This window comes from Cnephaeus nilssonii, assembly GCF_951640355.1.
Source record: "Cnephaeus nilssonii genome assembly, chromosome: 4".
Lineage (NCBI taxonomy): Eukaryota > Metazoa > Chordata > Mammalia > Chiroptera > Vespertilionidae > Cnephaeus > Cnephaeus nilssonii.
Genome location: NC_137075.1, coordinates 63238206 through 63264156, shown reverse-complemented (window position 1 = coordinate 63264156; position 25951 = coordinate 63238206). Strand labels below are relative to the sequence as shown.

The 25951-nt window shown below is 39.2% G+C and overlaps 1 protein-coding gene across 2 annotated transcripts in view; it reads right to left on the bottom strand.

The window, feature by feature from the left end:
• USP3 (ubiquitin specific peptidase 3) overlaps positions 1-25951 on the bottom strand; it is a 110331-nt gene that overhangs the window by 76061 nt on the left and 8319 nt on the right. The window contains exon 2 of one of the 2 annotated variants that reach the window (XM_079768046.1): positions 2166-2226. In XM_079768046.1, the coding sequence (XP_079624172.1) occupies positions 2166-2226 (61 nt within the window). Of the gene's footprint in view, positions 1-610; positions 675-2165; positions 2227-25951 lie in introns of those variants that run through there. The other variant, XM_079768047.1, reaches the window with a different exon arrangement.

The window sequence follows — 25951 nt, the reverse complement described above, 5'->3', positions numbered from 1 at the left end:
CCTCAACTAGTTTTAGATTTTAACTAGGCAATTCGGTCTAAAAAGGAAAATGTCAATATATGTCACACATTTCTAACAACAAGCACAAAATTTTTTTAGATAACTTTAATGGGATGGTATTATGAAGACCAATAAATATATAACTCAAATATGCTGATAAACTATGTTTCCTAGTTGAAAAAATATTCAATTTTAGACTTCCCTACAGACAAGTGGTCTAAAATTACTAAAATCAGAATCCGTGGCAATCAACACATAATAAAAGGGAATTAACCAATCAGCTATATAAAATGAAAATCCAAATGCAGGCTACTCTCATCTGTTTAATCTACTTAATCATATTTTTCTGAAACTGTATAAAATGTTTAAATTTAAGATTGCTTGCAAGTGGAAACAGACTACCTGCATAGTCTAGGAAATTTTCAATTTATTTTCTCAAAACCTGCTTAAAGAATTGTTTATTGCTTGCTATTAAGAACATTAATATCTCCAATTTTTTAGTTTGTCTGGTCTTTTTGTTGGCATATGACCTTCAAGATTTAGGTTGTAGAGCACTATGAGACAACTGGAGAACAGAACTATATAAATTTTATTGCATTATAATTCTCACCTCTCAAAATCTAGGAGAGGAATCTGTCTCTTCAAGTGCAGAATTTAAGTGCTTGTACATTTCTTCTGTTTTAAAAAAGTGTTATCAGTACAAAGTATTTTCAGGTTCCCCAAATCCTAGAGATTTCAAAACCACAACAGCCAAAATTAAGAAAGATATGCAGTTAACATTTTCCAAAGGTACTCTTAAGTGTACATGGAAAAAAAATACTAAATTTCAGGGCTCAAAATGTAAAAAATCAAAAGTTAACTGAACAAAGATGCTCTCTTCATGCAATGAGGGTTTTAAAATAACAATGGGGAAACAGTCCTAATAAATATGATATAGATTTCAGTCTGTGTGACTTAGTATGATTTCCCATCCCCTGCTGCTAAGATTTTAACTCTGAAGCAAATTCAAAATGGATTTTTTTAAGCTACAAGAACAATAGATATAAATGTGCTACTGCCAGGCTAAAAGAACACAAAGGTTGATATTTATTAGAGTTTGTGTCAAAAGAAAAGAGTTACTAAAGTATTTCAGTAACATCATTTTAAAACCAAGAACTGGGAGGAAACTCAGGCTTGAACCGGGATGGAGTGGGGGTGGGGAATTAGGTCCCTGGAAAACAAAAATATCTTAATGTAACAATGAAACATTTGATACATCTTAGAAGTTAACTATGAACTCCACAGTGAGAACATTTTCAGGGGAATTCCTTTAGCTGTAAATGTTTTAGTGTTGCTTTTTCTTTCTTCTTTTTCTTCTTCAGAAGAATGATGTAATACCTGGGATTTGAATCAAAAGTCAGTAGGTGGAGATGGGGTAGGTAATAGGTGAAACAAGCTGGGCCATGTGCTGATGATTGTTGAAGCTGGGTGATGAAAATATGGGGTTCAATTATACTCTCTCTCTCCTTTTGTGTATGTTTAAATTCACCCTAATAAAAGGTTTAAAAACAACCATGAGGTAAACTTTTATTTCAATACTAGAGGACCGGTGCACGAAATTAGTGCACGGGTAGGGTCCCTAGGCCTGGCCAGCAATCAGGGTGGATCGGGGCCTTCCGGCTGCCAGCCGGGGCCTCCCTTCCCTGGCTGCCAACTGCTGGCTGGGGCCTTCCTTCCTTCTGCGTTGCCCCCTGGTGGTCAACTTATGTCATAGCGAGCAATCGGTCTCCCGGTCAAACTCCCGTGGGGACAATTTGCATATTAGGCTTTTATATAGATAGATAGATAGATAGATAGATAGATAGATAGATAGATAGATAGATAGATTTCAAAGTTCCCATATATCATCTTTTCAATCAAATATTACTAGGTTTAGGTTATCTTGATCATCAAATGAATTCTGAATATCAATATAAAGGGTTTCCCCCCCTAGATTTTCCTAGTTGTACCACTGGGGAAAAAACCCCCAAGAGATTCTATGGGGACAGATAAACTCTACAGAGAATTACACATTATAATTAAGCAATGGTGATAAATAAATCCAAATCAATAAACCGTTAACATGAAGCTTAAAGGCAAACTGAAAAATGCAAGTAGGGAAGCCAAGTAATAAGTATGTCACCTACCTTCCACAGTGGACACTTGAACAAGTCAAACAGACCCAGGGGCTTTTGTTGGATCGGCACACTAATAAAAAGAAAAATACACAATATACCAATTGTACATGTTAATTTTCAATTTCTCCCCTAATCCGTAATGTCATACTCTATGATTCAGTTGTGAATTCCATGGCAGCGTAGGTGTACTGAGCTCACAGATCCCTGCCCTGTGAGAGCACTGACACAAAAGAGACAGCCTAATTAGTTCTACTGAGAAGAATGTAAATGCACATACTCAGCAGCTGCTCATTTTAATTGTTGACTCAAATAGTTTAATTACTAAATACATATTTACTTTTTTCCTTTATTACTTATTCCTTTTATCAGTCTCTGACAAAATTGATAGTCTATTTTCTCATAGTATTTTTAGAATTTTAAATTTATCTTTCATTAAAAGCATTTTAAGTCTAATATTTAATCACATGTCTTTGCCATGTAGATCACATCCTATATAATAATCCTATATAATAAAGAGGGAATATGCAAATTGACCGTCACTCTGCCACAAAGATGGCGGTGCCCACTACAGAGGAGGGGTTTCCGTAACAAGCCTTAACTAGCAATCAGCAGGGACCTGAGGCTGCGCCCCCCCACCCCCGCCCCCATGAGGCTTGACGGGGGACCTCAGGCCATGACCCCGCCCTGGCGCCAGGCCGGGGGACCTCAGGTCATGCTTCCCACCTTGGCACCATGCCAGGGGACCTGAGGCCGCACCCCCCGCCCAGCAGGGCTTGACAGGGGAGCTCAGGCCACGCCCCCCACCCCACTCCCCAGCGCCAGGCCAGGGGGACCTGAGGCCGCGCCCCCGGCCCCGGTGCCAGACCGGGGGACCTGAGGCCATGCCTCCTGCCTGGTGGGGCTTGATGGGGGACCTCAAGGTGGCCCTGCCCCGGTGCTGGGCCAGGGGACCTCAGGCTGCTCCTCCCACCCCAGCGCCAGGCTGGGAGACCTCAGGCCATGCCCCCCACCTGGCAGGGCTTGACGGGGACCTCAGGCCGCGCCACCCGCCCCAGCGCCGGGGCAGGGGACCTGAGGCTGCACCCCCTGCCTGGTGGGGCTTGACAAGGGTGGGACCGGCCGGGTCTGGATCTAGCCCAATGGGGGAGGGGCCAGCCGGGTCTGGGTCTCGTGCAATTTTTAGGCGCACCTGGGTGGGCGGGGACTTGACTCTGGGTCCCATGGTTCGCCCCAGACTCTGACAGGAGGAAGATTTTCATATACATTTTACTAATTTTCTTTCATCTCTGACACTTCTATTATAGAGAAAGGGCAAATAGCAATAATAAAATATTTCCTCTAATTAATTCCCATTTAATGTGCACGAATTTCATGCACCAGGCCACTAGTACTATTATAAATGACAACTTTCAGTTTATTTAGTAAAGGCATAACCTAAGGATACAATTAGGAGCACTAAACCCAATTCTTCCCAAATCAATGTCTCAGTTACATAAAATATAACTAAATATGACAACTGCATATAATTCTTGCTGAGAGTGTAATCAGAACATTAATTATTTTAGTTTAAGTATTATGGAGTGGGGAAGGCTAACAGGGTTATGAATATTTTTTAAATATTAATCACAATTTTACTTGCTGTTTATTCAATTTTTTTTCCAAAAAGCCCAATAAACATAACAATGATTTTCGAAAGGGAAGGGATATAAAAATCACCTGGGAAGATTTTTCATAACACACATGTTCTACTGAGACAGAAAGAACGTGTATTTTCAGAAAAGCAGCTTCCCAGATAACTGCCTAATAATACAATCCCTTGAGAACCACTAGTTAGCCTCCTAGGAGCATGGGAGGGGCAGCACAGCACAGCCACACACTCAGCATTATAGTAAATCCATTGTCTGGCATATAACATGTGTTCAATAAACATTTGTTGATCAACCAAAAGACTCGTATGCAGGCATATAAGCATAACCAATGGACACAGACAATAGGGGGGTCAGGGCCTGTGCTGGGAGGTGGGGGCAGGCTAGGAGAGGTCAATGGAAGAAAAAGGAGACATATGTAATACTTTCAACAATAAAGAATTAAAAAATAGTAATAAACATTGGTTGAAAGAAAGTTTAAATTTCTTAGTTTAAAATACCAAGCTCTTCCAAAACCTGGTCCCTACCTTACTGCTCTTGCCTTATCATACATTACAACAGGTCTTTCTCACTGTTAAGAAAAATTAACCAGACCTAGCTGGTTTGGTTCAGTGGATAGAGGATTGGCCAGAGGACTGAAGGGTCCCTGGTTTGATTCCGGTCAAGGGCAAGTACCTTGGTTACGGGCTCAATCCTGCAACCAATCGATGTGTCTCTCTCACATCGATATTTCTCTCTGTCTCTCCCCCTCCTTTCTACTCTCTCTAAAAATCAATGGAAAAAATATCCTTATGTGAGGATTAACACAAAAAAAAAGAAAGAGAAGAAAATTTACCCAAAATGGAGAATAAGGTTAATCAAGAACTGTAAACCCTTCAAATGTATAATTAAACATTTTTAATAGGTCCTCCTAAAGATATTTTATTATAGTACCACTAGAAGCCGAATGCATGAAATTCATGCAAGGGGCTTGGCCCTCGCAGCCCCAGCTTCATCTGGAAAGTCGTACGGAAGGTCGTTCGGTCGCCCGGTCTAATTAGCATATTACACTTTTATTACTATAGATTGTCTGACCTGGTTCTATAGATTAGAAACCAAATTCTATTAAGTTAAGGTAAATTTGTAGATTTTTATTCAGTAGAGTTAATTTCTTTCCAACAGAATCCAAAGGTTTTACTACCCTGTAGGACATGAACCAATTTTGTACCTAGTTCAGCAATTTATTTAAATGTTCTTTCTTTAGTGTCAACATACACTCAATTCCTCAAATGCTTTTGGAATCAGCTTTACCATCCTACTGTTTCCCTAATAGTGAGTTAAATAAATCTATGACATATGGTCATTCTATATTTGTCTGGGAGGAGTGGAGTGGACAAGGAAGAATAAAAGAGCACAGTGATATTCTGACCAACAGGGCTCTATTTTTTAATAGTTTTATATTGATATTTAGAGAGAGAGGAAAACAAGAGAGAGAGAGAAACATCTTTGTGAGAGCACAACATCAATGGCTGTCTCCTGCATGCACCCCAACAGGGATCAAGCCACAACGCTGGCATGTGCTCTTGATTGGGAATCGAACCAGCAACCTCCTGCTGCACTGGATGATGCTCAACCAACTGAGCCACACATGGGCCAGAGCTCTAACCTATTCTTGAATATGAATGCTTTGAATGTAAAATCCCTTTCCAGGGAGCCAAAGGCCCTACCTTTCTTTAGGGCAGTTGTCGGCAAACTGCGGCTCACGAGCCACATGCGGCTCGCGAGCCATGGTTTGCCGCTCTGTTGACTAATGAGTTTGCCGACCACTGCTGTAAGGCAATACCCTTACCCAGAAGTTTTGACTTCAGGTTAAAGACATTAGTACATTATTAAAATGTGTTTTTTTAAAAATATATTTTATTGATTTTTTTACAGAGAGGAAGAGAGAGGGAGAGAGAGTTAGAAACATCGATGAGAGAGAAACATCGATTAGCTGCCTCCTGCACACTCCCCACTGGGGATGTGCCCGCAACCAAGGTACATGCCCTTGACCGGAATCGAACCCGGGACCCTTCAGTCCGCAGGCCGACGCTCTATCCACTGAACCAAACCGGTTTCGGCTATTAAAATGTTTTTTAAGTGTTTTCCCCTAAGGCAGTGGTTAGGGAAAAACACTTAAAACACGCATGTGGCTCATGAGCCGCAGTTTGCCGACCACTGCTTTAGGGTAACTCACACATTTACATTAATTGCCAGCGCCATCCTAAAGGTATCTGAAATTTTTACTCCGTTGGGTCCAATTTTGTTATGTTTTTGTAAGCTACATGACAGAAAGACTAAGAAGGAGACCTGCCAAACTGCTAACAATTATTTTAGGCAGGTACATGAGAAAACTGTTTGTGGAGGGAGACTGTTGGTTTTTCATTTGTACACTCCTGTGGTACTGAATTTATATCAACAAGAAGATGATGTATTTATAGTTTGAAGAGAAAGTCCTAAAATGTGTATTTTTAAGAAGGAAAATAGCCCTACCTGGTTTGGCTCAGTGGATAGAGCATCAGCCTGTGGACTGAAGAGTCCCAGGTCCAATTCCGATTAAAGGCACATGCCTGGATTGCAGGCTCAATCCCCAGTAGGGAGTGTGCAGAAGGCAGCCAATCAATGATTCTCTCTCATCACTGATGTTTGAATCTCTCTCTCCCTCTTCCTTCCTTTCTAAAATCAATAAAAATATATTTTTAAAAATAAAATAAAAAGAAAAATTAGAAAATAGCTTACATATTCATGGTTTGAGATATAATTTGCAGAATTAAAAAACTACAAATATTACAGTTTTGTTCCTACAGCAAATCTCCTTCTTTTTCTCTTAGTGAATAGTAAGAAACCCTGTAACTCAATTTGGGAAAAAAATAACTGTAGAAGTTTAATATTATCCTCATGTAATTATAATTGTTATAATAGTAACTATGGGCCCAATTTTTTAACTACCTAGAGTTCTTTTTAATAATGAAATTTTTTTTTATTATTTTAAATGAAGGGAAAGAAATCTACAGCTAAATCACTATTACTTTTATGTGTTTCCTACCAAGTGTTCCTTTCCCCCCCCTTATAGTTGTAAATATACACACAGTACATAAAATTTTATAATCTAACTAGTGGCCCGGTGCACGGATTCGTGCACATTGAAAGGAAATTAATTAGAAGGTGGCTGGCAGGGCAGGACTGGGCGAGACGAGCTGTACATGCCCTGGAGCCAACCTACAGCAGTCCCTCCCTGGGCAGCCACACCTGGGGCGGCACCATAGCTTGAAGGGCATCTGCGCAGTAAGCGGGGTCCCTCCTGGCCCTCGGGATTGGCCGAAACCGGCTCTCCGACAGCCCCCGAGGGGTCCCAGAGTGCGAGAGGGCACTCTGCAAAGTTGCTATTGTACAGGGTGTAGAACGCAAATGCAAGTGGGCAGTAAATCAGATTCAGGGCCAACAGTGCCCCAGCAACAACATAACTCATGGCCAAAGGTGGAATCGTGCAGTCCCGTGAGGAATTGGGCTCCCTTCTCTCTGGTTCTGGGGTGCGTCACCTGAGAACCACCGCTGCCAAGTCACGGCAGCTCAGCAGTAAACCAGATTTGGGGCTGACAGTGCCAACAACAACATAACCCATGGTCGAAGGTGGAATCGTGGGGCCCAGCGAGGAATCGGGCTCCCTCCTCTCTGGTCCCAGGGTACATCACCTGAAAAGCACCGCTGCCACATCACGGGAGCTCGGCAGCTCCTGCGTTGAGCATCTGCCCCCTGGTGGTCAGTGCACGTCATACCTACCAGCCAGTCAGCCGGTTGCTTAGCTTTTTATATATACAGACTAGTGGCCCAGTGCACGAATTTGTGCACATTGTAAGAAAATTAATTAGAAGAAATATTTTTTTAATTTATTTATTTTTAAAAAATATATTGTATTGATTTTTTTACAGAGAGGAAGGGAGAGGGATAGAGAGTTAGAAACATCGATGAGAGAGAAACATTGATCAGCTGCCTCCTGCACACCCCCTACTGGGATGTGCCTGCAACCAAGGTACATGCCCTTGACCAGAATCGAACCTGGGACCCTTGAGTCTGCAGGCTGATGCTCTATCCACTGAGCCAAACCGGTTAGGGTAGAAGAAATATTTTAATATCGCTATTTGCTCTTTCTCTATAATAGAAGTGTCAACCAAATTCACGATCTACAATGGCAGATCGAAACGTGTGTGTGATTGGTGCCAGCGAGAGCTTTATATGTATCGTGCATGCAAGAGTCAACTTAGCCTTTTATAGGTATAGAATAAACTTTCTTAATTAGACCCACTTTCTGATTTGGCTAACCTTTTTCCAGCCCAGTGAAGCACCCCAACTTCTCTTTCAGGTAATTGTCAGTAACACAGCAGTAAATATCAACTCAAAGCAGATTATTATTGTAGGAAGACCAAAGGGTAAAATATTTAACTGCAGCAGTGTTTGACTATATTCTGTGCAATGAGAAAACCTGAAGTAATTTTCAAGGTCCACCAGTTCTTCTTTTCAGTAGAATCAAGTTTCTAAGCTTTCTAAATCTCTGTTTTCTGGCTAATGAAAAGAAAATAGGATTCCACCGAGCCTCCTATCTACCTACTCCTGGACTTCTGTGAAGATCAAATGAGATGAAGTACGGGAAAACGCTTCACGGACATTTGGTTAAAGTGTAAAATGTTTGCACCTGAGTATAAAGCAATTCGTGTTCCTGGGCTGAAGAAACTCCAAGGAGGCTAATCGCTAGGGAGAGGAAGCTGGGCAATGCTATGTGATGTCATTACCCAGCGCCCACAGTGACCATTTCTGGGCTGGGCTGGGCTGTGGGCCGCATTTTGTGCCATGGGGTCTCGGCAGCATTGGCTGTGATTTGGTGGGGTGTCGCTCTAGGGTGGTGGTGGGGCTTGTGTCCCACTTGGGGGAAGCCGAGTGTTGCTTTGTGGGCACCAGGGCTGCTGTGCCATTTATTGTTAAATGGCCTATCACTAGGGAGAGGAAGCCAGGCGTTGCTACGTGACATCATTACCCAGCACCCACTACCACCATTTCTGGGCTGGGCTGGGCTGGGCTGTGGGCTGCATTTTGCGCCACGGGGTCTCAGCAGTCGGCTGCAATTTGGTGGGCTATCATTCCAGGGTGGTGGCGGGGCCTGTGTCCCACTTGCAGGAAGCCGAGTGTTGCTTGGTGGGCGCCAGGTCCGTGGTGCCGTTTCTCTGTAAATGGCCAGTGTGTGTCATGGCAGCTCCTGCATTGAGCGTCTGTCCCCTGGTGGTCAGTGCACATTATAGCTACCAGTCAGACAGACACTTAGTATATTAGTCTTTAATATATAGAGATTGTTCCACTATCAGTATATTGAATGCATTTCTTCTAAAAAATATATTTTTATTGATTTCAGAAAGGAAGGGTGAGGGAGAGAAAGATAGAAACATCAATGATGAGAGTCATTGATTGGCAGCCTCCTGCACACCCCCTACTGGGGAGTGAGCCTGCAATCCGGGCATATGCCCTGACCAGGAATTGAACTGTGACCTCCTGGCTCATAGGTCAACACTCAACCACTGAGCCACACTGGTGGGGCTGAATGCATTTCTTCATGTTTTTGAATTTAGAACAACGTATTCTAAATCTAGTACAGAATTACTAGTCTAGAATCAAGTTTTATTAATATTTCAATTTCTTAATTTCAAGTTTTTAACAAAGTACCCTAAGGCTGAGGGGAGGAAGGAATGAGGAGTATCTGTTTAATAGGTCTGAGGTTTATTTTGGGGTGATGAAAATGTCTTGAAACTAGATAGGTTGTAGATTTACTAAGCGTCACTGAATTGTGCACTTTGAAAGGGTTGTTATGTTATATGAATCGCACCTCAATAAAATAAATATAAGTAGATAAATAAGTAAGTAGGTATTTAAGACAGGAAAGAGGAGCGACAATAAAAGAGAATATTGACTTTCAAAAACATTGGAACAAATGACTATACCTTTTCATAAATCTCAAAAAAGACATTCTGAATCAAGATACCCAATTTCTTCTATCATAAACATTTATAATAAGAGAGTAAAGACTTATTAAGTCTTAATAAGAAAGTAAGGGAGTTGGTCTTGGTTATTTAAAGGATAGTCCTCTGAAGGCTTAATACTTTCATACTGAAAAAAATATTTGAACGCTAAGAGTTATAGAAAATAGGGTATGATAGGCATTCTAAAGTCATATATTGCATTGCTTTGGGGAATATTCACTCTGTCTATACACACCTTATCCAAATTAAGAACCCTTAATGTAATAAAGACAATTATAAAATAAAATGAAAAATACTGGCTTTAAATTAACCAAATTCTCAATAACTATGTATAGAACAGGTCATAGCATGAATAAAAGATACATATAATCTTAACATCATTTATTTTAATCACCTTAAGGGGAAATAATATAACAAGGTAGTCTCAATTTATAGACAGATGAGTTCAAAAGTTTATCTGTAGGATGAACCTGTTTCCCATGGGAACAGTATTAGAGGTACCCAGGCTCTTCTGTAAAACTCTAAATGAACCATAACGTAACTGAATTTTTATAAATATATGAATAAAATCATAATCCCTAAAATATTTTTAAGCTCTAAATTTACTATCTATTCAGTATGACATAAAAATATTAAACTGAAGGTTTATTTTAAAATTTGTAAGTGCTAGTATTTGAGAGAAAGACAGTACAATGGATGGAAAGTTATAGAAGTTCAAAAGATAAGTCTGAGAATTTATGTGCTCTTTTTACTACACCTAATTTCAAGGTCATTTGAATTTGCAGTATATTTCTCACACTGTTCCACTTGGCCACAGCAGGGTCATTGGATCTCATAAACAGAGTCTTGTCTTCTTTCACGGAGATTATAAAATTTCTTTAAAGTTACTCCCTCCTCCAGCAATCTCTCATTGGCTTCAATTCTTCCAACCCCAAGTTCAGTGTCTCTTCTCTCAGTCTCTGGATATCTCAGCCTGAAGGTTGGCACTACCTAGGCTCCCTCCACCATTCTCCTTCAGGTATGGCTGCAGAACCTTCCTCTGGCCCACTTCTCACCCCAGCCACAAGCTCTGCAAGGTGTCAGCAGGCCTCTTTGGAGGAAATGGAGAATCTTGATCCTCTCCTAAGGCCATTCTCCAGAAGGTAGAAGCTGTTAACACATGCAGTGTGGGCAGAGGGGTGGAGAAGCACAGGCCTCTAAAACCTGCTCACTCTCAGGTCTTCTTCCTAAATCCCCCCAAAATGTTAATCCTCTTGGGAACCAGGAGGTGAGAACTGATGGGGCGCAGAGGGGAGGCATCCAAGGGATCCAGAAACCAAAGTGGTTTTCCAGCCTACTAGTCCTGGGAAAGGAAATCGTAGTCTGCTCCTTTGTCAATCGAGAAAGAAGGGCAGAAAACTAGGGAGTTCGGCGCTTAAAGGAGCCTATTTATACAGGAATATTTTCAGGTTGTGTTCAGGAGACAAACAGTTCATAAGACAAAATGGCATCAACACCAAATATAACATTCTTTCCACATAACCAATAATCTTCAAAATCCTTTGTATTCACTACATAGAACCTAGTAATATAGACTACATTTGATATTCAAGGCCTATCAAGGATTCTCCTGGAATTCTAAAAAAATATTTATAAAATATGATGCACTTAAGGTTTATGATACAACTTAGTCACTGTCTCTACCCAGAAAACAGTTCAAGCACACAGCACTAACAGGCAAGCCATTTATAGTGCATCCATTATTGAACAGTTGCTGCAACTGGGAGAGAGGCCCTTTATCTTCCAAGGAATGCAAAAGGTGAGGATCTGATGACCTGGATTTTAGTCCTGGCTCTTCCATTACTAGCTATAGAACTGAGAACATCACTACTCTCTGGGTCTATTTCTTCATTGTAGTTAGGTGATGAGCATGTCCCTTCTAATCATAAGATTATTCAAAGAATGTAAGGCAAAAATAGATGAAACAATCATGTCATCTTCTCCTATAAATTTTTTTCAATTCTACTTTTCACCTACTTTTCTTTAACGGCTTAACAAAAAAAATTAATTGCTAATGTAGTATAATTTCTAAGCCAACAGCTTTTTGTTTTTTCAGCTTTTTTTTCCTGCCTCCCACCACCCCCGAGAAGCAAACACATTCCACTACATTGCCCATCAGTAACAGCAACTCACTGCAAATGAGGGGTGGGAAGTGTGTGGAATCACTGTTCAAAACCATCATAGGCAAACGTGCTGCTACAACAGTAAAGCTCAGAACATCCCCACCAAAGCATGCAGAACTGTTAATGTTCAACACTCTAAAATATCAGCAATCCATAAGAAAACACCCATAATATGCGTTTCTTACTAAGTAAATTCATTTTTACCTAGGTAAAGTTTATTTAGTATATACTATGTGCTAAATACTATTGCATCCACTTTATGACTATTACTTCATTTAATCCTTTACAATCCAGTGCGGTGCATATTGTTATTTGGCATGTTTACAAGGCAAAGAGAAGTTATGTAACTTGCTAAGTTAGTGACAGAATTGGAACTCAAACAGTGTTTGCAATCATTTTAGTTTTAAAAAGATCCCATTCTCTGTATTTCTGTATATATATATTACATACCTTTATATACATTTTTTAAAAATCTGGGAGGTATATAGTAATTATGAGCAATTAAATAAAAGGAATGAGATGAAGGATTACAGGCACACGGACCACCTTTCAACTATACTGTTTGAATTTTTTCAGAAAAAAATACTTTTATAATAAAAATAAATTTTAAATGCCTCACATTTAAAGATACTGGTATTCAAGTTATCCTAATGAAAGAACTTATTCTAAATTAAGCATGAGTGATAAGTTAAATCAAAATCCAAGATTACGACTCAGTGGGTTTGTAAAAATTTGATCAATGAAAACAAAATTTTTGCAGCTGTTATTCAACACACACACACCACATAAAAGTATCAATAGTAAAAGTGTTAGTCTTCTTGAAATTGGAGGATAGGGCACACATACCCAGGTTGCAGGTTCAGTCCCAGTGGGAGCACGTGCGTGAGGCAACCCATCAATTGATGTTTCTGTCTCCCTTCATCTCTCTCTAAAATCGATAAGAAACATTTCCTCAAGTGAAGAGAGAGAGAGAAGGGGCGGGGAGAGAGGGAGAGAGGAAGAAAGGGAGAGAGGAGAGGGAGAGAGGGAGAGAGAAGGAACTGGCCCACAATGTAGTCTAGAAAAGAAGAAATCCAGCTATACTAAGTAACTGCCAAAGGTGCCAAAGCTGCCAGAGTGCAGCCAAAATCACTGTCTGTGCACCCCCCACCCCCCTGCTGGGCATTGGGTTCCCAGGAATTCCCAGGAATAGGGAAACAGGAGATTTCCTTAAAAAGCAACAGAAGGTGCCCAGGGCCAAAGGATGATCCAAAGTAGAGCTTGGGAAGCTAAGCAGAGGTCTAAATAAGGCAGGAGGAAGAGACCAGGCATGAGCACCAAATTCAAAATGGTTGGAAGTAGAGGTTTGGACTCAAGGCCAAGATCATGGAAGCAAGAATTCACAACCAAGGCAAGGAGGGCAATTATGACGCAGTTTATCTTGGTTGTCTTTCTCTTTTGTCCCAATGAGAATATTTTCCACCTTCCTCCTTCTGGCACCTCCCTCTTGCCTCAGTCCCATTCTTATTCAAGGCTAGCAATCAATTTCTCCTGAATCATTAGATAAGTAAATTGTTTTCTGGTGAAGTCACAGTTCAGTATTTCCCATAACCATTCTCTTTCCATTTAATGGTCCTCTGATAGATTAAAGATAGCGACAAATTCTTTGACATTCTTCTGAACGAGGCAGGTCTTCGTCTACATTCCTTGTATGGGGCAGGCTCTGGAACTGCCCTGGCCAAATGAATGGCAGAAGTGACTCTGTGTCAATTTGCAGGTCCAGGCCTTAAGAAACTGACAGCTTCCTCTTCCTATTGCTTGGGAGGCTAGCTCTTTAGAGAAGCCAACCACCATATAAGAAGTCTGATCACCCTGAACCAACACATTATAAGAAGCCCAAACCTCATGGAGAGACCTTGGAGAATATGACATTTGTCAGGGTGGTGAAGACTGGGAAAGGGAGAAAGACAGAGACAGAGACCAGCGAGCACAGAGGCTCCAGATATGCGAATAAAGAAGCTATCTTGGAAGAGGACGTTCCAGCCTCAGGCACTCCAGTCACAGGTACTCCAGCTGATGCAACACCAGCTAAATTCTTTCTGAATTCCTGACCCAGAAAATCATAAGCAAAATCAAATGGTTGTTTTAAATCACTAAAATGTAGGATAGCTTGTTATGCAGCAATAGATAACCAGAATACCACCTGTAGAAGGAGGGATATCAGTGATACAGCATTAACCACTCACCCTCACCAACAACTCACTGGAATGACTGACACTGTTGTTCAGAAGTGAAGATGGGAACCTTCAAGGCTTTCTACCCCATAAGAATCAAAACTCTTTAAAGACTAGACTATCCCCTCTGCAACAGAGGTAGTAAGAGTAAAGATATACCAGTCTATCATCAACTAAGCTGCTATCATCCTTTGGACTGGCTCTTTTTGTGGCCCATCAATATTTCAATAACTCAAATCCAGATGTGCTGTCATTATCATAAGGCAGAATAATTCTTTCTTGAGCACAAACATCACTCCAAGTATTGTTCAGTATTGTAAAAACGACCTTCAAAATCTCAAAAACAGTATTCCTATAGTAACCCCAAAGTCTGGGTTAAATCCTTAAGAAGGTCATTTGCACTTGCAGAATTCCTTTTCTCATTAAAAGCTACAAAGCCTTACCCTTCATTCCTTTTGCGTCATTGGATTATCTTCTTTAGAAGCATTCTGGGAAACCTCAGATTTTATTGAAGTTTGAATTTGAAAAACTGACTCTGAATAAAAAGTTGAGAACATCCTACTCCATCTCCGTTTCCCATTCTATTTTTACTCTGAGTTCTGACACATTCCTCTGCCAGCCTGACTTGATCCCCATCATACCAAGTGATGTCTCACCCCAGGCCTTTGAAGCTGAGATCAAGAGCCCACATCCAAACCAGAATCCCAAGATTTCTGCGGAAATACTCACACTTTTCTCTTCGCGCTCTCAGTCAATTGTTGCACAGAGACCCAGAAGGAGGAGGTAGGCAAGGGGCACACTGACCAGAATTCTGCTTCACCTCAATTTTGACTGAACTGAGCAGAGGCCGTGATCACTTGCCCATGACCTCTAACACTACCAAAAGAACTCCTTCCTTCTTTAATACAAAAATGTACCAAACTGACTGGGTTACTCTCATAGGAATGTAACTGCTACTCTGTAGATTCAAGCATGTTACAGTGCTTGCCCGAGCCAGGCGGTTTAGTTGGTTGGAGCATTGTCCTATACACCAAAAAGGTTACGAGTTCTATTCCAGGTCAGGGCACATATGTAGGTTGTGGGTTCATCCCTGATTGGAGTGCGTTCGGGAGACAACCAATCAATGTTTCTCTCTCACATTGATGTTCCTCTCTCTCTTCCCCTCTCCCCTTCCTCTCTCTCTAAAATCAGTAAAAAAAATATCCTCGGGTGATCCTTTTTTTTTTTTTTAAAAGCATTGTAGAGGACATGTGATATATAATGAAGTAAGCTTGGGCTTCAGAAACAACAATCTTAGTTTACCTTCTAGCTTTACCATTCTTTTAACAACAACTTAGGGGAGTTGTTCCAGAGTCTACTTCCTCATCTGTAGAATAGAATAAATACCACCTCTATTCACATGGCTATGGTAAGGATTTCATGAGATAAACAATATAAAGTGTACAGCAAAGGGCCTAACAAATAGAAAGCACCCCATGATTGTTAGAGCCTTCCCCACTGAATATATAAATATATCGTTATTGATTTTAGAGAGGAAGGGAGAAGGGAGAGAGAGATAGAAACATCAATGATGAGAGAGAATCATTGATTGGCTGCCTCCTGCATGTCCCCTACTGGGGATCAAACCCACAACCTGGGCATGTGCCCTTGACCGGAATCGAACCTGGGACTCCTCAGTCCACAGGTTGATGCTCTATCCTCTGAGCCAAACCAACTAGGGCTGAACATATATTTTAAAAAGCTTATTTCAAAACTGATGTAACTACCATAACCACCTTAATATAAGAATCATTAAATTTTATATATGCAATGTAAAATACACACCCTTGGAAGCAAATGCAATTTAGAAACAAATTTTGAGAGATGTGCAAGGAGGTTTAGAAACATTTAAGTAAGTATAGAAGCAACTTAGGTGTCAAACCATACTGAAATATACTGAACTCAGAGGTATTTGGAGATTAAATCATGATTCACTAATCTGATCAATCAGAATATACCTTAGGTATTACAATATCCAATACAATAAGGTTAGAAGCCCAGTCATTTATTTTTAAATTTCTAACTTTTGTTTTAACAAAGAAATAAATAGGAATGATTTCAAAACATTCTAGGTTTAAGATAGGGTGATCAGCTTATTTTTAGGGACAGTAGGTTCAAACTTCTACTCTAAATAATTCACTTCTTTTCCACTTTATTGCCTGCTTCTCTTTAAGGGGCAATGTCCTTGGCTCTTTGAGGCTAATTTTGAGACTATGCTCTAGCCTACTTTCTCAACCTTTTCCATGTCAGGACATGCACAGAAAATGATAGCATCTGTATGGCATATGCACACAAACTGAAGAGACTTCTCAGGGCCAGAAGTGATCTGCTTGGAGGCTCTAACCACCCTCAGGCTGAGATTATTATCTCAACCCACATGTAATCCATTCATGGCTCCCCTAATGGGAAGCCATGCTCACCAATCTTTTACATGGTTATCTAGCAATGTAGGAAGAAGTCCTCCTACTCCAATGCCCACTTGTTTGAACGAAAAGACTGGAAGTCATCAACCACCTGAGAGGGCCAGCAGAATTATCTGGCAATTTAAGATGCCACTCCTCTGAGAATCTGCAGTTTATAAATACCCCTAATGCTCTGAAACCTATCAGAGAAAATAGATGCCCAAATCTTTATTTCTATCCTATGTAAAACTGTCTGTTTTACTGCCATTCTATAACCCCAGGGAGCAGCCAGTCAACAGTATGACATGAAGGAACCTAAAATGAATTAAATTAAAAGAGAGAAGTGCCAGAAATAGATGAGTCTGAGTAGAGGGTGATAAAACAGCATTGCTGAATATGTACAAGCAATAATCAACTGCTTAAAATGTACCTGGATCCAGAGCATATGATTAGCTACTACTGACTAAAAATGTTTCCATGGTCGCTTCCAGGTCTCTGATTTCAAGGTTGCCCAGGCAGAAAAATAATTACAATAAAGTATTTCACTTCAGCAGTCTTGAACACATTTTTAAGATCACAGTAAGAGCTCAAAGACAGGAGCAGGCAGACAAATATCTTGAAGTATTCTTTTTAAAAATATATTTTTTTATTGATTTTTAGAGAGAAAAACATTGATGTGAGAGAGAAACATCAATCATTTGCCTCCTACACACACCTCCAGCAGGGATCAAACCCGCAACCTAGGCATGTGTCCTGACCAGCTATTGAACCAGCGACCCTTCGATGCTTGGGACGATGTTCAACCAACTGAATCACACCAGTTAGGGCTTGAAGTATTCTTATAAAATCACTTACATATTACTGTTTATACAATTAGAAAGTTAAAACTTTTCATCTTCCTTGAAGACACCCAAAATACAAAAATGTATTTATATAAGGCTATCAGTTGCATCATTACTTGTAACTATAATATGTTGGAGACAACCTAAATGCCCTAACATAGGAGAGTGGTTGAATTCACTGTGACACATCCACAAATAGGAGTACTATGAAACTATTACGGCTATCCAAAATATACTGTTAAATGAAAGAAGCAAAGTTTCAAACGAGTATACTTAAGCTTGCGATCTTTTGTGAGAGAAAATAAGAAAAGACTCCTATATTTTCATTTAAAAAAAGAAAAAGAAATGCAGGAAGAATAAATCAGAATAATTGGTTGTCTACAAGGAGTGAGTGGGAATGAGTGGAGGGATTGGGTAGTAACACTTCTAGATACAGTTTTCATTTTTGGAACCATGCTAATGTTTTACATATTCAAAAAGTAAATAAAAATCAAGGATGATGTGCAAAAACATCTAAAATGGAAATTAACACAAACAAATGAACTTAACTGTATGTCAAATAAATAATATGTGTAGTAACAGGAGGGAGACTAACCCAAATAACTTTTGAACATATACTTTATATATTGTCAGTATCCAAACAAAAAGAACTGTAAAGAAATACTGACCTCTAGTTATAAGGGTTTTCTTTGCAGTGGTATGGGTTAGCAGTTCTGGAACTACTTTCTCTGATTATGGCATTGAGCAAATGAGTACATATGTTGGAGATAATGGGAACCATATTATCAGTGTTGGAAAAGTGCATTACAAGTAAGGAAAAGGGCAAGGCTAGATCTGTAGTGTGAAGTTGGAATTATAGGCATCAATATAAACTATTGGTTTTATACACACACACACACACACACACACACACACACACACACGTATAGACATGTATATTTGTATTTCTTAGCTCTTATCCACTGAGAGATCTTAGTTTATAAACATTATTTATTTCCAACAAAAAGAAATGAGTGCTACTTGGAGAAATGGTTGATTGCAAGCAAGGCTGGGGCAGGCTGAGTACAAAATGAGCCTGGAGCATCTTGCTGTGCCAGAGTAAGAAAGAGCAATAGGGACATGTCAAAATTACGGCTCTAGGGGTTTCCCACTAGCCAAATATAAGACATGTTGAGCCTCAAAATAAGTAACAAAATATCGCAAAATAAAGTAAAAATCTGAGTCTATACTAATAAATAAAACAAGTGGGAGAGAAAGGAAAACTTTCCCTCACAGAATATCAACTAATATGTTTAGAAGAAATACAAATTAAAAGATCAACATCTTGCAACTGCCCTAATAATAACTGATTCAGTCAAGAATTATCAATGTGTGATAAGTTTAGGTGAAAGTTTGGTAACGAACAGGATATATATACACACAAGGTGGAGCAAAAGTAGGTTTACAGTTGTATGAGAAACAGAGTTTATTCTTCTATTATTATTTATTAATTACTTTATTATTTTTCACAAGAACCATAAACCTACTTTTGCCCCATCCTGTGCATATATATGATCTCAAAGTCTCTCTCACAAATTACTTATTAGTAACAAAGAGAAAAATAATAACTTTACAGTGGAAAGTTACTTCCAAATATTACCTTAATAAAGTAACCAATGTTAAAAGGTGAAGGGATTAAAAAAAACCTCACAGACAGACAACAGTATGGTGATTACCGGAGGGTAAGGGGGAGGTAGAAGATGGCTTAGGAAGGTAAATGGTAATTGAAGGAGACTTGACTTGGGGTGGTGAACACACAATACAATATACGGTTGATGCATTATAGAATTGGATACTTGAAACCTATATAATTTTATTAATCAATGTCACCCCAATAAATTCTATTATAAATAAAAATTTAAAAAATAAATTCAATTTAAAAAAATTAAATAAAAAGTAATCAAAGTTAACATCACAAAAAAAAACTATCATATACCTCTTAATATATGTCCTGAGAACAAAATGTTACTTCTGCAGTATTCCTACCAAAATAATGCATAAACTAAATCTAATCATGAGAAAACATTAGAAAAACTCAAATTGAGAAACATTCTACAAAATCATTGGCCTGTATTCTTAAAAAAACATCAAAATGAGAAAGAAAAAGGCTAAGGAACTTCTCCAAATTAAAGGAAACTAAAAAGTTATGACAAAAAAATTAAATGCACGGTCCTGGATTAGATCCTGGGGAGGTAGAAGGGGGGACAAAAAAGTGAAATACATAAAACAAAAAACATAATATATAAAATATATAATTGGGACAACTGGAAAAATTTGAATATGAAATGTGCATTAGCTAATACTATTGTATCAGTATTAAATGTCTTGATTTTGACCAATATTCTATGCTAATTGAAAAGAAAGTTCTTGTTCTTGGAGAAAAAAAGCAAAGCTGAAGTATAGATAAAGGACCATTTTATCTGCAAATTACTGGGGAGGAGTTATATAAATATAGGGTGCATTCATAAGTGATAACACACATGGGGCAAAATGTTAACAACTGGTGAATCTAGGTAAAGAGTACATGGGAGTGCTTTGTACTATTCTTAGCAATATTTCTTTGTGAAATGCAAAATAAAAAAGTTTTTGAGATTAAAAAAAATCTATTCTTTGCTTCCAATTAAGAACATACTATTTTTTCCCCCCAGAACACAAGGGAAAGGCTTAAAATACCAATGTGCAGAGCCAGAGTCCTATAAACCTGGCATTAACTTCCCTTTACTGACGAATGATGAACTAATCCAGTAAAAATATTACAACACTAGAGGCCTGGTGCACGAATTCGTTCACCAGTGGGGTCCCTCAGCCTGGCCTGTGGGATTGGGCCAAAACCAGCTCTCCGACATCCCCCGAGGGGTCCTGGACTGTGAGAGGGTGCAGGCCAGGCTGAGGGACCCCACTGGTGCAGGATCGGGACTGGGGAGGGACGCAGAAAGTTGGCCAGCGGGGAGGGCTCCAGGGCATGTCTGGCCCATCGCGCTCAGTCCTGATCAGCAGGACCCCAGGAGCAAGCTAACCTACTGGTTGGAGTGTCTGCCCCCTGGTGGTCAGTGCACGTCATAGCAACTGGTCGACCAGTCGACTGTCTACCCCCCGCCCCCCCCCCCCCCCCCCCCGTGGTCAGTGCACATCATAGCGAGCAGTTGAGCGGCCTTAGCATATCATTAGCATATTATGTTTTGATTGGTTGAATGGCTGACCGGACACAGCATACTAGGCTTTTAACCTTTTGCACTCGGATGTCGAGTGTGACTGGACACGGTTAGCATTAGAATAAAGGAATCGAGAAAAAAGCAAGCGAGTGCAAAGGGTTAATATATAGGATATTCATTGCAGTAATCCAAATGATCTTACAACTATGTTTCTTTTTCGTATCCATAGTCTGGCTTGTCAAGCAGAGTCAAACCCTCTGGCTTACCTACTCTTTCTGCTGACTCTGATAACAGCAACAATATTTTGCTCAGTTTATCAGAGAAGGTAAATCAGAGTTTGAACTTTAACTCAAATAGTCATGTAAAATTTCAATCTTAGTGATTTCACTTTCTGAATAACAATATGATCCATTTCTGATAGGGCAACACATTTTGTCCTAAAAACTGGGTTAGATATATTTCATTTAAAAATGAACACCAATTTAAACATGGCAAAACAACTTCTCTCTTATCTCCTTTCCTTCCTAACATCCTACTAAAATGACAATAGAGGAATTAAATGGATGCTAACTCACAAGGATAAAGAGAAAATGGGAGGCATGTTCAAAAGCAGACAAAAGATTTAAACATGTTTTTGGAAGTCAAAGAAATTAGAGCAGTAACAATATTAGTGCAAAAAAAGCTACAATCTAAATGCCAGCCGAGAAGAATGCTGACAAGAAGAGGCTCTGGGCTCAGGGACACTGGACACAGGAGACAGCAAGGGTAGTGATGGGGCTGAAAACAACTGTCCAAGGGCTGTGGAAACAACTAAATCATGAAACCTCCTGCACCCTAATGTCAGAACATGAATGCCCAGAGGAAGATCTGGAAAACTAAATGGTACTTTAAAAAAAAAGTCTTCATACAGACATGTTGCTTGCTTTCTCCAATGAAGAAGGTGGCTTGCTCCCTCATCTCAAGGTGTCTACTATAGACAAGCCCCACCCATTTACAGATCTTTTTATTGCCTCACTTTGTATGAAAAGACAAAAATAAAATAGATCTTTGAAGAAAACCTGAAGTCTGCCAGGATCATTTTAAAAAGAAAAAGAACCCAGAAGAAACAGAAACAATGTAAGGAGCAAGGAAAACTTTAAAACAAAACTCAAAAACCCTGGAATAATAGGAGAAGATACTGCAAAACAACAGCAACAGAATGTATGAAAAGGCAATGGTTAGAAAAATGAGAAAAAAAGCTCTTGAGAATTAAAAATATGATTATCAAAAGTCAATAGATGGGTGGAAGGAAAAAAACAAAGAAATATCTCAGAACTAGAACCAAAAGGCAGAATATTACAGGTTCTACTCAGGATATCCAACATTCAATTAGTAGCAGTTCCAGAAAGAAAAAGTACAAATTAGGAGATGTAAGTATGGGAGAATGAGTGTGCTATCAAACATATACATTGAAAGATCTCTTGAGTACCCATCACAATAAAGGAAAACTACCCATGCCAAGACAAGTCATTTTGAAATTTCAGAAGATAAAATACCTATTCTAAAAGCTTCCAGGAAAAAGAATTACAGGAGATATGTATATATATATGAAGAAATAGTAATCAGAAAGGCATCAGGTTTCTCAACAGCAACACTAGAAAACTAAAAACAAAACAGCAATGATCTCATAATTCTAAGAGAAAAATCTTTTCTAATACTAGAGTCAGCCAAGCAATCCTATATAATAAAAGCCTAATATGCTAAGTGTCCGTTTGTTCAACTGTTTGACCAGTTGCTATGACACGCACTAACCACCAAGAGGGCAGACGTTCGGACCAGTAGGTTAGCTTGCTGCTGGGGTCCAGCAGATCGGGACTGGGTGAGACAGGCCGGACACGCCCTGGGACCCTCCTGTAGCCCCTCCCCAGCCCCAATCGTGCACCAGTGGGGTCCCTCGGCCAGGCCTGCACCCTCTCACAATCCGGGACCCCTCGGGGGATGTCCACAGGCCAGGCCAAGGGACCCCACTGTGCACAAATCTGTGCACCAGGCCTCTAAGTATAAAGGTAGAATAAAAGCATCAGACTTGCATGAGGTCAAAAAGAAACCTCCCACAGGAAGAGAGCTCAATGATGTACCCCAGCAAAACAGTTAATAAACCAAGAAAGAGAAAGACAAGGGATCCAGGAAGTAGATCTAATACAAGAGAATAGCAAGGGAATCACAGGATAAGAACTGTCCAATAGGCCTAAGGAACAATTAGCTCAAATTGGAGCAAGAGGTCTCTGGGAAAGAGGGCTTCAGAAAAAAAAAAAAAAAAAAAAAAAACAGTAGTAAGAGATTATCTCCCTGTTTAAGTGCTTGGAAAATAATATTCATAGACATTTGGCAGACTTGTAAGTACACTTGGGAGAAAACATGTAGAAGGTGAACTAAGCAATTTTTTTAAAAGGCAATTATTTACTCAAGGAAAAATAAAATGCTGGACAAAAAAGAAAAAGCAATCACCGTACTAATCAGAATTTGTCATCAAATTGCAATGAGAAATGGAGAGGGGGGCAGAGGGAAGGGTGGTGCAACCATGAATGTCCCATTTACCATAGCAAGATGTCAAGAGATAATGCCTAAAATTGATAAATTAAGAAATAAGAGTGTATTACTTCGCAGTATGCAGGAAAATATGAGAGAAAAAGCTAAGCAGGGCTTAAAGTGGTTGTCTGTGGATAGTAGGACTGAGAGTGAAAAGGTGGGAAGGAGATACTGTTCTATTTTAAACCTTTTGATACTATGACTTACTGTTTATATGTATTACTTTCTGAAAGCATAAATTAATATTTATAAGGTAACCTGATATATAACAGTTATATCAATTCATGAGACTGCCCAAATCTTATCTTAAAAAAAAAAAGTATGCCTAAAATCCACTATATGGCATAAAAATTACAATAGCAGTTTATTATTTGGAACCAATTCCCTATATACTGTAAGGCTAATTTGGAGACTTAATATGTGTCCTCTACTAGAGAAAGTGATTTCAAAGCTGGCCAAAATTTGTCATGCATATGTTAACAGATCCAGATACCTACAGAGCCAGAAAAGAGAGGGCATCTGGTCCTGCTGACTTGCCACATAGAGACAAATTACGATCCATAAGGCTGGTCCCCTCACCGTTTCAAGCACTTAAGTTTTAAAATGGATTTTTGAAATCAGTTTTCAACATCAAATGAAAACAACATATGGAAACAATATATGTGAAACCACATATTCTCAAAAACTGTAATGCACTAAACAAATTTGTTATTATTCACTCTGTCACAAACTCAGACTTGTTCAGACCTAGTTTGGAGAAAAACACCTAATAAGGCTATTATGCTATATCTACCAGTCTTCAGCTAAACACTGGACCTGTGCCCCTACCTCCAAATGAGGGGAAAGGGTAGTGGGGAGAAGGATTAATACTACTAAAGCCAAAGGAGATTACAAAATCAGAGTCAAAATGGGCCACTTTTGCCTTTGGAAGACGAGACACAAATAACTACAGAAAAATCACCAGTTTACACTGTTTGGAAAATAACTTCCCCCATGAAGCTAATTATGTGGAGAATGAACACAAAAGTCATGAATCACTTAAGAAAAATTCTGACATCCAATATTTTCATTTATTTAATATAGCAAGATCTGATGCAACTGCATGCTTTTGCCAACAACCTGAGTAAGCAAAGCCAAGGTTAAACAGCAGTATGATATTCAAAAGAAATGAATCAAATTATAAATGTAAATACCACACAACTATTATTTAAAAATAATAGCAAGTATATGCACTATAAGAAAAGATTCTTATGTATATATTTTTATAGGAAGCACTCCCTCCCATAAATAAATTTAAAAAAACCTAAGCGCTTTAGGGACCTCTTATGAACAGACTCTACTCAGAGAACAATGTGTTTAATATTTACATTGTACAATTCTCTTCCTATTTTTTTGTGATTATATAATAAAGGTTAGTGCTAAAGTACATGGGGAGATTACCACACATGTATTTACTGGTGTGCTGGGAAACTTTATTCTTTTAAAATCAATGGGACTATTTATGAAGAAGTGGGAAATACATATGTAACAACTGTGCACAGACTTACACTCTGCTTAAAGGGCTGGATACCCAATATTACCAAAAATCGGCACCTGCAAACTCCAACCGCTGTTGTAATTATTTAATAAAAACCAAGAGTTGGGATTTTTTATAGCCAATAGACACAATTTTAAAATATGACACACATTTTCCCAAGAATCTCTATTAATAATTCAAAGGTGAAAAAAAACACAAAAGCCTGAAAAAATAATTTTAAATGTATTTCTACTGATTTCAGAAAGGGAGAGGAAGAGAGAGATAGAAACATCAATGATGAAAGAATCATTGATTGGCTGCCTCCTGCATGTCCCACACTGGGGAATGAGCCCCACAACCTGGGCATGTGCCCTGACCAGGAATCAAACCCTGACTTCCTGGTTCATAGGTTGACACTCAACCACTGAGCCATGCCAGCTGGGCTGAAAAAAAATATTTTTCACATGAAGCTCTAAAAATACTACTATATACAAACAAAATACTTGAAAAACAAAACTAATATAGTCAAACTCTCAGAATTAAATTTTCATGGCACGGCCCTGCAGGTGGCTCAGTTGATTGCAGCGCCTTCTGGTAAGGTACATCAAAAAGGTTGTGGGTTTGATCCCCATTTGGGGCTCATACAGGAGGCAACCAATGTTTCCCCCCTCTCTCCCTCTTTCTTTCTCTCTCCCTCTCTCTCTAAAATCAATTTTAAAAACATCCTCGGGTGAGGATTAAAAAAATAATAAATTCTCATAGCATGAACGTTGGTAGCTACTTCATACACATAAGGTGAAATGTGAGTTCTTAGTTGTTGCAGAGCAACTGTTAACACATCTATTAACATTCAGAATAACTCAGGTGAAAACTAGAGTTAATCTCAAGTCAAAGGACATTTTGTTGTATGACACTAAAACATACATACATACATAAATATTAATAATAAATACATCAACCACAAAGTTTTAAGTTATATAGTTCTTTTTAAAGATACATTATATCAAAACATTTCTCTAACATGTTATCTATCAATTATCCCAAGGAAACATTCTATCACAAAAATTTGTTTCCTAAAAGTTTCAGGTTGATAGTCACAACTTTGATTAAGATAGTACAATCCCAATATTGTGCAAAAAAATGTTCAAAACAAAGGAATGAGCAATAATCTGTTT